The 15,371-nt window shown below is 38.6% G+C and overlaps 2 protein-coding genes across 3 annotated transcripts in view; both read right to left on the minus strand.

Moving 5' to 3' along the window:
* Positions 1-342: 342 nt before the first annotated feature.
* LOC132117243 (spermine synthase-like) lies at positions 343-6,677 on the minus strand. Its single transcript, XM_059526406.1, has 11 exons — positions 6,486-6,677; positions 5,125-5,245; positions 4,456-4,543; positions 3,157-3,221; positions 2,867-3,042; positions 2,619-2,773; positions 2,437-2,526; positions 1,262-1,376; positions 1,100-1,179; positions 908-1,023; positions 343-596 (listed from the first exon to the last, which is right to left on the minus strand). Exons 1-11 carry the CDS (start codon positions 6,619-6,621, stop codon positions 566-568), a joined length of 1,173 nt encoding a protein of 390 aa, XP_059382389.1. The 5' UTR covers positions 6,622-6,677; the 3' UTR covers positions 343-565.
* Positions 6,678-8,286: 1,609 nt separating this feature from the next.
* LOC132117244 (connector enhancer of kinase suppressor of ras 2-like) overlaps positions 8,287-15,371 on the minus strand; it is a 41,998-nt gene continuing 34,913 nt past the window's right edge. For both annotated transcript variants that reach the window (XM_059526408.1, XM_059526407.1), the window contains exons 21-22: positions 13,572-13,771; positions 8,287-9,266 (exon numbers count right to left, since the gene is read on the minus strand). In XM_059526408.1, the coding sequence (XP_059382391.1) occupies positions 9,216-9,266; positions 13,572-13,771 (251 nt within the window). In that variant the 3' untranslated portion in view covers positions 8,287-9,215. The remainder of the gene's footprint in view (positions 9,267-13,571; positions 13,772-15,371) is intronic.

Below are 15,371 nucleotides of genomic sequence, written 5' to 3' on the forward strand. Positions count from 1 at the left end.
ATTAAAAATTCAACATTCACAGTTCAGTAAAAAGAAAACAAGAATGAAAATTGCCACAGAAAATTACTTTTTTTTCCCCTCTAATCAGTGAAATCCCAGAATGCAACACTGTCAATGAACTCTCTGTGAAGCACCATGAATCAAATCACACTCAAGCCACTTTTACGAAAGGATGCCAAAAAATTTAAACACAAAGGCCAACAAAAAGAAAAACGGTGGAGCTACAGAAAAACACAAATTGCTTTGTAAAATCTGAATCGGAAGAGCAAATCCTCAAAGGCAGGAGTCAGAAATGTGTCTGGATGCTTCGCCACCCTCCAGGCTTCAGTGTCACTCACACACCGCACAAACTAAACAAGGAACTCTGTGAAATTTCAAACACAAAGATGCAACTAGCCATCTCAAAACAGGGAAGTCTGTTAACTGTTGGACGTGAAGGGACAGTAGAAATGGAAACAGTGCTTGGAGAGATATGTGCACGTCTCTCCACAGTGCATCAGAGGGTGAGGGGGAAATCTTCACATTCCGGCAGGACTTGGAGGAGAGAGTGAAGAAGGAAGAGACATTACTTCTTCCAGATGGTGTAAAACACCCAGCTGAGTGGACATGTTAAGGAAAAGTCAGTTAATGTGATATGAGGCCATCTATGAGGGTTTCCTTGACAAAATGTCAGTTTGCAACAAGAAAAAAAAAATAACATTAAAGCATTTATAAATTTACGGTTATCTTGAAATTTTTATAATTTCCAGCTATGATGGCAAATTTTTGACAGAAAAAAATAATAATTTAAAAACAAATCTGAAATAATAGATGTACTTTTTAAAAACAAAACTGTTAATCATTATTAACATATAATCTTCGTGATAAATGTATTTCACCACAAGAGAACTGAATTTAAAAAGGATACAGCTCCATATATGAGGGAACACAGACCACCTCTTTGGAAAAATCCACTTTGCACGAAAGTCTCCCCAAAAGCATTTCATATTCACTGAGCGCATCAGTCAGATTCACACAATTACCCTACAGGCAGAAAATAACATATTAGCATATCAAAGGAATGAATAACAGCAAAAAATGAATGGTAAATTTAACTCACCTGTGTGAAGTACTTTCCACCAGGACGCAGGACTCTGATGGAGAGGTCAAGGATGAGTCTCAGGAATTCCCATGTTGAATCTATAGACAAATCCAGATCAAATTAATCAATGTACTTTAATACTCAGTCAGAAAAGTGTAGATGCATATACTGTACACTTACCTTCCTCAGGTGCCGTGGAAATTGGGACAGCTGTCAAGTCATTTATGACATAATCAAATGTCCTCCCTTGCTCTGCAAACTTTTTAAGTATGGGAACACAGTCTTGAACCAAAACCTAAAACAAAAAAGGGAAAAATTAGAAAACAATTTGAAATGATATTCATTGTGGGAAATATACTTTCATTGTTAGCCATAAAGAGGCTGGCAGTTGACCAGAGTTTGAGTAATTTCCCTCAACTGTCCAAATTGCACTTGTTTCAAAAGCAGGAAAGGGGCCTCATTGTAACTTCAAGCATACAAACAGGTTTAGCAACTTTTGAATGGTCCTGAGAGAGAGCCAAAAAAGGACAAACAAATGGAAATGTGTAATACAGTCTAATAGAACACATTAAACGTCATCTAACGGAAGACATTAAAACAAGGATTCATTAAAATGATCAAAAGTGACAGTAAAGACATTTTAGAATGTGACAAAACATTTCCATTTCAAATAAATGCTGTTATTTTTAACTTTAACATGATTCATCAGACAATCGTGACAAAAATGTATTACGGTTTCTATTATGTGAAGCAGCACAACTGTTTCAAAACTGATATGAATGATTTGACTGAATGATTTCTACAAGACCTGGTGACACTGAAGACTGAAGTAGTGATGCTGAAAATTCAGCTTTGCCATCACAGGAATAAATTAGATTCGAAAATATATTCAAATAGTTTAGTTGTATTTTTGATTAAATAAATGCAGTCTAAAGGTCCTTCCGGCATGACATTTTTGTATGCTTTTTTTTCGTATCCGTCATCCTAACAATTTGTAACGCACAGAAACCTTGCACATTGAGTCCTATGCATATTATCAAATCCGTTGCAATTTTTTTTTTCAAAACAAGGCAAAATAGAGTCTTGTGTGGATGATTTTGTTGTCCTCTGTCTGGGATGGACCCAATATTTCCTTTTTCTTTTTCTCTTTTAAAGAGGATACATTGGGTCCATCCAATCTGTCTCTTTGTATTCCGCACTTTGTCATACAGTGCTTTATGCTGCGAGAGGAAGTGGATCAACTTGTCACTGGCCATTCTGGCATTCGCTTGTACGGTGGCTCTGAATTGTCAAAACAGCTCTCAAAATGCCTGTTACGCATGCAATATTTGTATATTGTTCAATTCAATCCTTACCTCATAACAATCTCCCTTCAAGTTATCTAAAACATTCCCGCATGTTTTCCTCATGTGTTTCCGACATCCATCAATGACCAGCTCATCAATGTACAAATATTCAATTAAGGAAAGTAAAAACTAGTCAGACAGTTAGAAATTACTGTGTTGTTTTCCATTTAACTGTTAAGCATAAAGGATATCTCAACCATGGTGATCATCTTTGGTTTGAGCTTCACCGCCTCATGGAGAATTCCACCATCTCCTCCTCCAAGAATCAGTACCTCCTTTCCAGCATAGTGCTCTTTGCCGCTGCCCATAATGGCCTGAGTGTAGGGCAGATCACTTTCTGCCAGATCTGACATTCAGTGTCACTAAATTACCACATGTTCACACGTCACAATGACCATAAACCTATTAAATAAACAAGCCCTAACCCTTTTTTACTTACTGACATCCCCGTTAAGGATGAGTATATTGCCAAACTGCCGCGAGTGCAAGATTTTGATGTTCTGGTAGGCAGAGTCCTTCTCATACACAACTTCATCAATATCATATTCCATCAGCCTGCCGTCAGCCGTGGGCCAGTAGCGGTCCACATCACTTCCTCGAAACAGCACAGGGAGTCTGACAGGAAACATTCAGTTAACAGATCTAAATAATTTCCCACAGGGTGCATGCTTCAAATGAATAAACAATGAGGATGTTTTATTTATGGAAACTGATTCAGAATGAAAATACCTTTTGATCCTATGGATATTTCCATCTAGGAGAGCTTTTAATTTCTTCTCCAGTGCATTCAGTAGCTACAAAGAAAACAATGTCTTAGTTATGAGCTTCTAACTAAAGAGAAACAGAAAGTAAACATTCTGGAATGGTTGAAGCACTCATGCCTTGTGGTTGATCTGAGGTCAGAATAATGTACATGTTGTTATTTTTTACTTTCTATTCATCAAAAAAAAAATACAAATCATCAAATGTAAAAAATAAAAATGATTCTTGAGCAGCAAATCAGCATATTAGAATGATTCCTGAAGGTTTTTGTGACACTGAAAACAAGTAATGGCACTGAAAATGCTGAAGTCAGAATTTATCAAAATATTGCTGCTTTTGCTGTATCTTTGAGCATGTCATAGTGAGCTTAAGAGACTTCTTTCCAAAACATAAAAAAATGGCACCACAAATTTTTGAAGGATAGTATATAAACATTAGGGCTGCACGATAAATTGAATGCAATATTTAATGCGCGTCTTGTCAGAAAAGCCGGTTCTGTAATCAGCGGTAAATCTTTACAACAATGGCTCTGTGTAGTTGATGCTGCTCCATGTGAAATCACGCATGTGTAGAGATTTACCGCTGATTACAGAACCGGCTTTACTGACAAGATGAGCATTAAATATCACATGGGATTTATCATGCAGCCCTAATAAACATAGACTTAAGAGTATGACTGGAAATATATGACATTTGCCATTTATTGTGAAATTTGCTAAAGAATCAATTTTACGGTTTTATTTGTATTTTTAAAGGGACAGTTCACTCAAAAATAAAAATTCTGTCATTAATAACAAACCCTCATGTTGTTTCAAACCCGTAAGACCTTCGTTCATCTTTGGAACACAAATTAAGATGTTTTTGATAAAATCCGAGAGCTTTCTGACCCTCCATAGACAGCAATGCAACTGACACGTTCAAGGCCCAGAAAAGTAGTACGGACTTCATTAAAATAGTCCATGTGACATCAGTGGTTCAACCTTAATTTTATGAAGCTACGAGAACACTTTCTGTGAGCAAAGAAAACAGAAATTAACGACTTTCAAACAATTTCTTCTCTTTCGTGTTACTGTCCGCCGCCATTCATGAGACTTCATCAAAAATATCTTAATTTGTGTTCTAGAAGATGAACAAAGGTCTTACAGGTTTGGGAACAACATGAGAGTAATTAATGACAGAATGTTCAGTTTTGGGTGAACTATCCCTTTTAGATTAACATTAAGTTATCATGCATCCCTAGTATCTCTTTCAGTATTGTTAACTCACATTGTCTACTTGCGCTACATCATCCCCTTCAAGACACTGCAGGTCAAAGGTCACCAGACCATGGGAGTGCATTCGTAAGATGGCAAACCTGATCACAAGGAAAATATCAGAAGCACAATTAAAACCTCAAAACTGCAGTCAAAAACCAAAAAATGATATGCGGCGCTCAGGCCAGATTCATCCCAGCTTAAGCCTACACAAAGCCCTAACAGCTGTGTTTACAGCGAGCCACACACAAAACAGGAAGTGAGTGCCAAAGCCTTTAGATCAGATGCACAAAGCCACTAAAATGACCCTGCACTCTTCTAAATGCATTCCTTTGTTGCACAGGGGATGCACTTAACTGGCCAATCAGTGGTCATCCTAAAGAGTGTCTGAATACAGGAGCACACCTGGTGTTTTCAGTGGGGCGTTTGTGTGGTCAGGCATCATTATTGTCAGTTAGATTTAACATTATGCTTAGCTGTTACAGAGCAAAAATGAAAAAGCTCCATGGAATGGCCTGATGGAAAGGAAACTGGTGGCTTTTTTTCTAGCTTACGAGTGGATAATCGATATAATGAGAGGGCAATCATTCAAATTCAGATCCCTCCCCCTTTCAGCTAAACAAAACTTCTTGAAGAGATTTTGCATACTGTGGCATGCTGCGAAAGAGGCAAAAGTGCTCACCTGCCATTCTTGCCGACAAAGGTTGCCAGATATCCGAGTCCCTCTGAGTCATGGACGTTCTCTGTCATTTCCTGCTCTTGAAATATAGACTGCAGGCCACGCACAGTCGCAGAAACATCAGCTAAACAGAGAGAAATACCAGACAGATTAATTTATCCTCTAAGCTTTTCATTGAAGACAACTGCCCCTAAAACCAGTATGAGTGAAGCATAAAATAATGTATTTTAAGAAATGTCTGGTTTTTCTTTTGTTTTTTTTTTACATGCAATAGAAGTCAGTGGTAACCAAAATGTTTTTGTTACCAACATTCTTCAAAATATGTACGAAAGAAAGGCATGACATACAAACCGTACATCTTTTTTCGCTGAAAGTGAATGGTGACTGAGACTATCATTCTTCCCAACATCTCAGAGGAAAGTCAGATCGGTTTAGTAATTACATATTTTTATTAAAATAACTGAAATAATTATAATAAATTATAAAATGTTCCCTTTAAAACTCACAAATCACAAATAAGTTTTGTACATTAAATATAATAATTAATATAATTGTGGAATTCAAATTGCTCTTGAATAAAAGGGTATCTTGCAAAACAATCAGCTTTAACCTAGTTACGCACATTTACCCAAACAAGTCAATCCATATTGATTCCTATCCATCCTACTGTATAAAGCAGGGTAGAATTGTAACATACAGATATGCAGCAGCAAATGTATCAAATAAAAATCCAAAAACATAGTACATGATAGCCTGCAGCTGTCACAATGCTCACAAAAGAGATAAGGCATGTTTGTGTGTAATATCAAAGTATGATCACTCATTTTATCGGCTTGCGTTATTATTAGCCAGTGAAATAGAGGCACGACTGTCATAGGATGAGAGACATTCACAGAAAAACACTCATTAAAAATGTGTCATATAAACAAAGTAGTAAGTTGGCAGCTAACGGAGTTACGCACTGTGTATTCGCAACAATAGGTAATATAATATGTAATAGGAAATATTTATGTTAGTTCGTCTGCGACTGCATGCATATGTATGTTCATATGAGCTTCATTCAAATGCAAGAAACAGCCGACATTAGCCTCCGCTAACAGCGCTATGCTACCCCCTGCCTAGAAGGTCATTTATCAGAGCAAACATCAGGAGGACGTGCACAACAAAAGAAGCCATATGCTCGATTGCAATAACACATGCATCCCGTGGCCGTCTCGGTAACGCAGCAGTGGGACTGCAGTCTCGCCGCTATTAGAGAGACAAAAAATCGCTTACAGAGCAGTTGCGAGGAGGCCCGCACGTCTGCAGTGCAACACGAGCCATCCTATTCACTCGCCCCCTTCATTCATTTCATTCACATTTACCTGGCGCACGGAGCTTGAAGTCAAGGGTGTAATGTAGCACTGCCATGATGGGGTAAAGCCGTCTGCCATGCCTGGATGAGGCAGCCGGTGGTGAATCGGTGGAGAGTCTGTGGTGACAGAGGGAGAGAGCGGTCATGCCGGAGGGAGGGAGGGAGGGAGGTGTGTGCTGTGTATACGCTCTGTCTCTGACACAGACTCGAGGCGAGCTCGGAAGTGGGAGGTAGTGCTGGTGGGGGGTTGATTCATCTCAGCGAATCGAATCTTTTTTATCCTTTGTTAACGAAGATTCGTTCACCAATACTTGTATGTGATAATTTCAATTTTGGAACTCTTTCAGTGGGCCTTTCAGCATGAAATGTCCTTATAGGTGGCGGCAAAAGTGAATGAGTCATGGAAGTTTAAATGAGTCATTTTTATTCGATTCTTGTTTCTTGATCAAAACCAGTCTAATCTCTTATCTTTATAGACATTTATTTTGTCATCTGTTGGGATTTGAAAAAAAAACTGAAAAACAATAGTAACGCCTTTAATGTCATTTTAATTGTGCTTAGCCTATTATGTGGGATTAATACTCTTTCTGCCACTATTTGCTCAAACCACTGGTTTATTTTACACCCAGATGGTGCATCTTACCCACTGACTCGACTCAGGGATTGTTGAGAACATTTTGCGTTTTGTTTTTGTACTATTTAAAACAGCTTTGCTGCAAATACGTTGACAAAAAAACTGAAAGGTAAAGCTACAATAACTCATTTGAATGTGGCCCTGTAAGGGACGAACATGTGATTCCGTGCACAGAAGTGAACAACGATTCGTTCAATAACATCGATTTGTGGGTAGAGTGGCCCTGAAGCGCCCAAGCCCGGTTTCACACATGTAGGGCGTTTGCGTATAGGCCTACCCCTTACGAAATTAACCATGGTTTTAGTACAAATAAAACCATAAAAAAAAACATGGTTACTTAAGTTAAACTATGTTAACCACAAATTAACCAAAGGTTTCCCTACATAATAATAGTTTAAACATTTTATTCGTAGTAAAACTGTGGTTAATCAATATGTCAATAAAACATGGTTACTACACTTTTACTATAATAAAACCGTGGCTCAATTTCGTACTGCTGCAATCCAGGGTGCAGCATTGGATTATTTTGAAACCACTACAATTATGACTACACTTATTGTGGCAGTTTCAGATGGTAATAATTCCATAATTTGATGTAACACATTGTACCAGAGTAGGCTACAGGGTTTAATGTTCTCCAAAAAATTTCAAACATCATGGTACATGTCCAAAAACCATAGTAATTTTGATTGAGCACTAAATACTTTGATCAGTTCTGATTTTTAGTTTGTGTCATCCAAGGGCAAAGAGTACTCAGATTTGAAAGTAAACCTCTCACCACTCTTCCATAAGAGTACCCTCATTCAAGACCTTATCATTTCCCTCATAATGCTGGCCTTAATCCAAGCATTTTAATTGCCAACTGAACTAGAATGAGTTGCACGTTTATGGGAATCAAATGCCTAGAATAGGCAGTGCCTGGGATCTAACCAGAGAATAAATCTAGGTTACTGTAAGTATAGCCCAGCTGTCATCATCAGTAGGCCTATGTCAACCTCAGATGATTATGCAGTGAGTGATAATACATATTACGAATTATTATTATTTTTAATCTATTGTCATCTATAATTTAAAAATAAAAACTATATCCATTGGACTATCCTGATCGCCCAACCCTCCAAGAAATAAATAAAACATTTCACACACTGGGTACCAAACAAGTCAAACTGGTACTTAATATAATGTCAAAACATCAAACAATTTATTGATAAAATTACTTTTTCGGAGATACTAGAACACTGGTATTTTCACACGAAAATTTCATTTTGTTCAAAATCTTTCAGGAACACATGAAAAGGAATTTATGCTTGCATTTATCTTTAGATAACACATACGTAGTTGAGCATACAAAACAATGTACAAACATCTCAATAAATATCATGCTTACAAAAATAGACAGTGTTAAACTAATTAATCGTTTTAGTTCAACATTATTGCAAGAACCTTGCTGCTAGGGTGCAAACGGTCAGAATATTACAACATACATTGTATACAACAAACCTAGGCTTTCAACACTCACCCGAACACAGACACGCAATCATTGCATCCTGTCAGTCCTGCTCTCACACTCATAGTTACATTTACCATCGAAAAATGTTAGTTTCAGTGAAGCTGGAATTAACACTCTCGGTTAAGACACATCACAGACAGAAAATCTATTGACTAGACAATGGCCATGCAAATCAGATTTAGAACAAAATAATTTATATTTCAGTAGTTTAATTCTTTTATCCCTGTGCTTTTTTTTTCTCTTTCAGTCATGAGAGACTATTGTAGGGTAGAGTTCATTGGAAGTGCAGTTATTTGGTCTCAGATGGAGGCCAAAGTCATTATTACAACACAAATAATTCAAGAGAAAAGAACATTGCATACAAAATAATGCCAATATTAGCATGTGCAGGAACATAAAGCAAAGAAAGTGAGTGCAACGAGAGGAAATTCATGAATGCTGCAACAGAGTAAGAGTGAGAAATATTCCTTAGGAAAGACGTAGATTTTTGATAAAAGCGACTAGATGAACCCTCCAGGGAAAGAGAGCGGAGCTGTTTTAGCAGATATGGCTGAAATGACTGGTGCTGTGCCCTGCTGTGTTCTCTGTATCTCTGGCTACACATCCCGATGGATGATCTTAGTCTCTGCCTCTTGAAGAGGGATGTCCTGTCAAAACAAGACACCATGATTAATGATGTGTATTAAATTATGCAACACACGTCTGTGATCATAAGACATAAAACAAAGACATTTTTTCAAAGCTGAAACACAGACAGGCTAGTTTTTTTGAAGTGCAGATGTGTCCAAAAATGCCTCTGGTAAACATAAAAAGAAATATAGTGCATTTAAAGCTGCCAAGCACAAGCTTAATGACATCTTTCAAAAAATATATTAGCATCTTTGATTATAAAGTAAAAAAAAAAAAGTTTTTCAAAAAGTTTTTTGATGAATTAAATTTCACCCACTGAAGATCACTTGCTTTAAACTGAATATTATGTCACTCTTAATGTACATGCCACTCTGAAAATCAAAAAGACATCTTTTTTCTGTGGAAGACAAAAGTTTTTTTTTTCATTTAGCTAAATTGCATTTGTGGCAGGGGACATCATCAGCGGTTCCGCTCCCTGGACCTGGGGGAATCCGGTCGGCCCTTCGCGATGGCCCACTAGCTCCGGGACTCCTGCCGCAAGTGGCTACTGGCCGAGGGAAGTGACGTGGAACACATCATCGACCTTGTGGTACTGGAGCAGTTCATCGCTCAATCCATCAAAGCCTGATGCAACCGGGGGCATTGGATACAAGCCGCGTGGTTAAGGTGCGGTGCGTACACGGGGATGTGGTGGAGTACCCTGTGGTCCCGATCATCATTCAATTCAGGGGTCAAAAGCATAGTGTGGAGGTGGGGGTTAGTCCCCACCTCCGGCATCCGATAATTCTGGGAACGATTTGGCCCGCATTTACTGTCTTATTGGGGTCGTTATGTGCGGATGCCTCTTGGGGAAATAAGGCATGGAAGGGGAATGCGCGTGTGCAGGCGGGAGAGACTGAGGCCCAGACTGAGACTGAGGCCCCTGAAGCAGCTGGGTTCTGCTTCAGGGGAACCGAGCGAAATCGGGAGACTGGTTCTCTCGGAGCGTGATGACTTTCCTCTGGAGCAGTCTCAGGACGAGACATTAAAACATGCTTTCCAACAGGTCCGCTCTATCGATGGTCAGCCTCTCCATCCTGCCCACCCGCTCACCTATCCGTATTTTGCCATGAGATCGGTTGTATCGAGTGACCCAAGATGCTCGGACAAAAATAAATACAACCCAGTTGTTGATTCCGAAGACCCGCAGGGAAATGCTTTTCCATGCGGCTCATTCTAATCCTATGGCGGGCCATTTGGGACAGGCAGCAACACTGAATCGCCTCATGACCCGTTTTTATTGGCCGGGCATTCATGACAATGTGCGCAGGTTGTGCGCGTCTTGTCCGGAATGTCAGTTGGTGAATACACCAGCCGGCCCAAAAGCGCCATTGCGCCCCCTTCCCTTAATGCAGGTCCCCTTCGAGAGAATTGGTATGGACCTCATCGGGCCATTAGAGCGATCTGCACGGGGATATCACTTTGCATTACTCATAGTTGACTATGCAACCTGATATCCTGAAGCAGTGGCTCTCCGCAACATTTCCAGTAAGAGTGTTGCGGACGCCCTGTTTCGTCTAATCTCCCGGGTGGGGGTTCCAAAAGAAATCCTCACTGACCAGGGCACGGTGTTTATGTCACGTACACTACGCAAACTATATGGATTATTGGGCATTAAATCGATTCGAACTAGTGTCTATCACCCACAGACCGATGGCCTGGTCGAACAATTTAATCGCACGCTTAAATCAATGATCCGTAAATTCGTCCAAGAAGACGGCAAGAATTGGGATAAGTGGCTAGAGCCCTTGTTTTTCAACTCGTATCCAATGCCGCGGGTTGACGAGTTGCTTGATCGGCTAGGCACGGCTCATTTTTATTCGACATTGGACTTAACGAAGGAATATTGGCAGATCCCCTTGTCTCCATTATCCAAAGAAAAGACAGCTTTCACAATGCTGGGCGTGTGGAAGTTAGGTATCTGGGCTTCCACTTGGGGCATGGACAGGTGCGTCCCCAAATTGACAAGACAGCCGCTGTTGTGACCTGCCCACGTCCCAAGACCAAAAAGGAGGTAAGGCAGTTCTTGGGGCTGGTGGGATATTATAGACGGTTTGTTCCTAATTATTCTGACCTCACCAGCCCCTTGATTGACCTTACTAAAAAGGAGGCACCAGATACGGTCCAGTGGACGGAGTCGTGTCAGCAGGCCTTTACCCAGGTAAAGGCTGCCCTGTGTGGCGGGCCGTTATTACACTCACCTGATTTCTCTCTCCCTTTTCTGTTGCAGACTAACGCGTCGGACAGGGGGCTGGGTGCAGTCCTGTCACAGGAGATACAGGGGGAGGAACGGCCGGTGCTGTACATTAGCCGGAAGCTCTCAAAGAGAGAGGCTAAGTACAGCACCATCGAGAATTGCCATCAGATGGGCCGTCCTCACCCTCCGCTATTATCTCCTGGGACGGGAATTCACCCTCTGTTCAGACCATGCTCCACTGCAGTGACTCCACCGCATGAAGGATACCAACGTGCGGATCACACGTTGGTATCTGGCTCTACAGCCTTTTAAATTCAAGGTAATCCACAGGCCGGGTGTTCAGATGGCTGTGGCCGACTTCCTCTCCAGAAATTTGGGGGGGGGGGGGGGGGGGGGGGGAGGACTGCAGGCCGGATGGCTCCCTGGCTCCATTATAAACTCGTCAGCAGTCCAGCCGACCCTTGTCCTCTTCCTTTCCTCACACGAACTCACTACAGCATTATAATGTCTGGATGTCAGGATGTTAAAAAACTGGGAACACTTTACGAAAAGTTTTCTCTTTGGAGTGTTACAAGCTCTTCGTGCATAAAGAAGATCTGTAAAGTTGCAAAGACTAAAGTCTCAAATCCAAAGAGATATTCTTTATAAAAGTTAAGACTCGTCTACATCCCCCTAAAATGCCTAGTTTAAACATGTGTGCATCACTTTGTGGGAAGATTTGCCCTTACGCCTCCCAAATGTTCACACAAAGAAAGAAGGCTGATTCTTGCTGTTGTCACCGGCGCCATGTTGTGGAGACACTTTTTCGTTGTGAAAGCAAAAATACTTTGTTTGGCCTTCAAAAAGAGGACACGACTTGAAATCAGTGGTTAAGTTGTATTTACAACACTGTTCCAGAACAGTTCTGGTTAGTTTCTCTGATCACAAATGCAGACATGTTGTAATGTTTACGCAACGCGTAAAACACAGTATAAGTCATTATAATCAGTAATTATGTCCCCACTGGATGCAACAAATGCTTGTTTGTAATCGGTTTTGTTTTTTGTCTTGTGGCGCCGGTGTTTTGACCGGGACATGCATCACAGCAAGTCAAGGGGCGTAACATTTTCATCACATGCTTGAGGCATTTGGCCAATCACAATGCACTGGATAGCTGGCCAATCAGAGCACACCTCGCTTTTCAGAACGATGAGCTTTGTATAAAACAATGGGTTTCAGAAAGATGAGGCATAGAGAGTAAACAATAATGTACAGTATGTGGAAAATAATGTTTTTTTTTTACCTTAAACCACATAAACACATTTCATTACACCAAATAATGTTCTTTTAGCAACATCATATGCCCCCTTTAATCTATGTTATGGGTAGTTTTTGAAATATACTGTATTATTATATACTGTAAAAAACTGTACCAATCACTATCTGAACTTTTTTTTTTACATTTACTAATGTATTAAGTGAATCAAGAATTAATAATAATATTCTTGATTCACTTAATACATTAGTAAATGTAAAAAAAAAAGTTCAGATAGTGATTGGTACAGTTTTTTGTTTAGCAAGGATGGTTTCATTACATTAATCAAAAGTGGCAGTAAAGAAAAGATTTCTACTTAAAATGTTAATTTAAACTTTCTGTCCATAAAATCATGAAAAAAATATGATTTGAGCACCAAACCAGCATATTAGGATGATTTCTGAAGGATCATATGACACTGAAGACTGGAGTAATGGCTGCTGAAAATTCAGCTTTCAATCACAGGAATAAATTACATTTTAATGAATATATTAAAATAGAAAACAGTTATTTTAAAATGAAATAATATTTCACAATTTTTTTGTTTTTGTTTTTACTGTATTTTTGAACAAATAAATGCAGCCTTGGTGAGCAAAAGGGACGTCTTAAAAAATAATAATGTAATGTGTATAAATATTAGGTTAAGATTTGGGGATTTTAAAACACAATCACTAAACTAACTACATCTTACAATTATGCTATGAACTAGGTTTTTTGTTTTGTTTTGTTTTTTTGTGGTCAGGTTGCTTGAGGAAAGCAGTAAGCCAGGACGTGAACAGATGAAAGCTGTACCTTGAATGAGTTTTGAAGGATCCGCAGGCGGTGCAGCTTTTCATTGAGTAACGGATCATTGCAGCGGCGCACGAATGATCGCTTGTACTCTAATCGTGAAGAGGACCTGTGCTCATTGACAGGCGACAGACTAGTCCTCTCCAGAACCCTGTACAAATCCCCCAACGAGTCAGCCTGTTGCCTGCGCTCTCGATCTGGACCTACAGAGGGCGGTGAAGAGGTACTTACAATCCAATAGACCAGAATGATTAAATACAACATACATTTGAAACTTATGGTTTTGTAATGGTATCAAATATTGTTGTATAAATAATTATCATAAAGCATGTATATACACTAATATGGTAAATGTTATTAAAGGCTAGGTTTAAAATAAATGTGTGTATATATATATGTATATATATATATATATATATATATATATATATATATATAGTATACAACAGGGATTCTCAGCTCTGTCTTTTCTTCAAAGGTTTAAAACCCTTGCTATAGTATAACACAACAGAGTAAGTGCTTATTGTAATGATCACATTAGCTGTTCTCATTAGGGAATTACACGTGAGAATGACTATAAGGGGATCCCAGGTTGGAAGAAAGAGAGAGAACGGCCCTAAAGCCACATTCCTCCGTTTCATCCTGAGACGACATTAACACGGACTGAAGGGACTCCTCCTCGTGTGCTTTGAGGCACAGTTTAGTTCTGAGGAACAGTGAATGTGTGGAACAGAAAGGAGGGATGAAAAAGGATAGACAGGGATGAGAGCTGTCAGGCTGGATTAGAAGGACTGCACCTAATATGAGGCTATTGGAGGTCTTAAGGGAGATGGGTATTCAGCTGAGATTTGCAGCTACAGTGCAGTGCATCTGAATCAAGCAGCAATATGTTCATCATTACAGGCTTCGATACAAATAACTGAAGTGCTGAAGCAAAATGCAGCATCCTCTCAATGACATTTTGCACAAAAAAACTAATAAAATCTATTATAAGTCATTCTAGAGTACACAAAATACAATCAATCAATATTTCACCAACACTTTTACACTTTTCAGCTGATCCAACAAAAGCATTCACAGCCAAAATAAGTTACTTATTTTTTTGGATAAGAAATGTAAAACTCAACACTTAGACGTTGCTCAAAACAAAGATGAAAAGATTTTCCATACACAAACAAAAACTTGGCATACATATAATGAAAAAAATAAAATATATATATATATATAAAAAAACAGATACTAATGATGATAATATATTAATAATATATAAACATATATGAATAACATTATTAATATTATTTTTATTATTATTCCAAGATATTAATACTGGATAAAAATAAGGTTTAAAATAACAGTTAAAATAATCACTATCAGATTAATTAATAATTACAGATTATTGAAAAGTATTATTATTATTATTATTATATTTATAACATTTTATCAAACTGTATATTGGTTGGTCAGTATGAAAATAATATAAAATTATAAAATGACAAAGATGTTTTTTCAAAGCTGAAACAGACAAGTTTTTAAAATTATTTTTTTATGTGCAATTGTGTCCAAAAATGCCTCTGGTAAACATAATAGGTATATAGTGCATATAAAAATGCCAAGCAGAAGCTTCATGGCATCTTTCAAAAACATTTTTGGATCTTTGATTATAAAGTAAAAAAGAAAAAGTATGTTCTTGATCTGTTTAATTAAAGTTCACCCACTGAAGATCACTTCAGTGATCAGTGAATATTATGTCACTCTAATGTAAATGCTAGTCTGAAAAAAACCTCAAAAAAAAAAAAAAAAAAC

This window comes from Carassius carassius, chromosome 36 (genome assembly GCF_963082965.1).
Source record: "Carassius carassius chromosome 36, fCarCar2.1, whole genome shotgun sequence".
NCBI lineage: Eukaryota > Metazoa > Chordata > Actinopteri > Cypriniformes > Cyprinidae > Carassius > Carassius carassius.

Bases quoted from the DNA above. Each gene is read 5' to 3' on its own strand.
- LOC132117243 (XM_059526406.1), bottom strand. From the start codon at position 6,621: ATGACCGCTCTCTCCCTCTGTCACCACAGACTCTCCACCGATTCACCA. The intron at 3,222-4,455 runs GTGAGTTAACAA...TTTTCTTTGTAG, and splicing joins ATGTAGCGCAAGTAGACAAT to CTACTGAATGCACTGGAGAA. The intron at 597-907 runs GTATCCTTTTTA...ATGTCCACTCAG, and splicing joins GTTCCCTCATATATGGAGCT to CTGGGTGTTTTACACCATCT.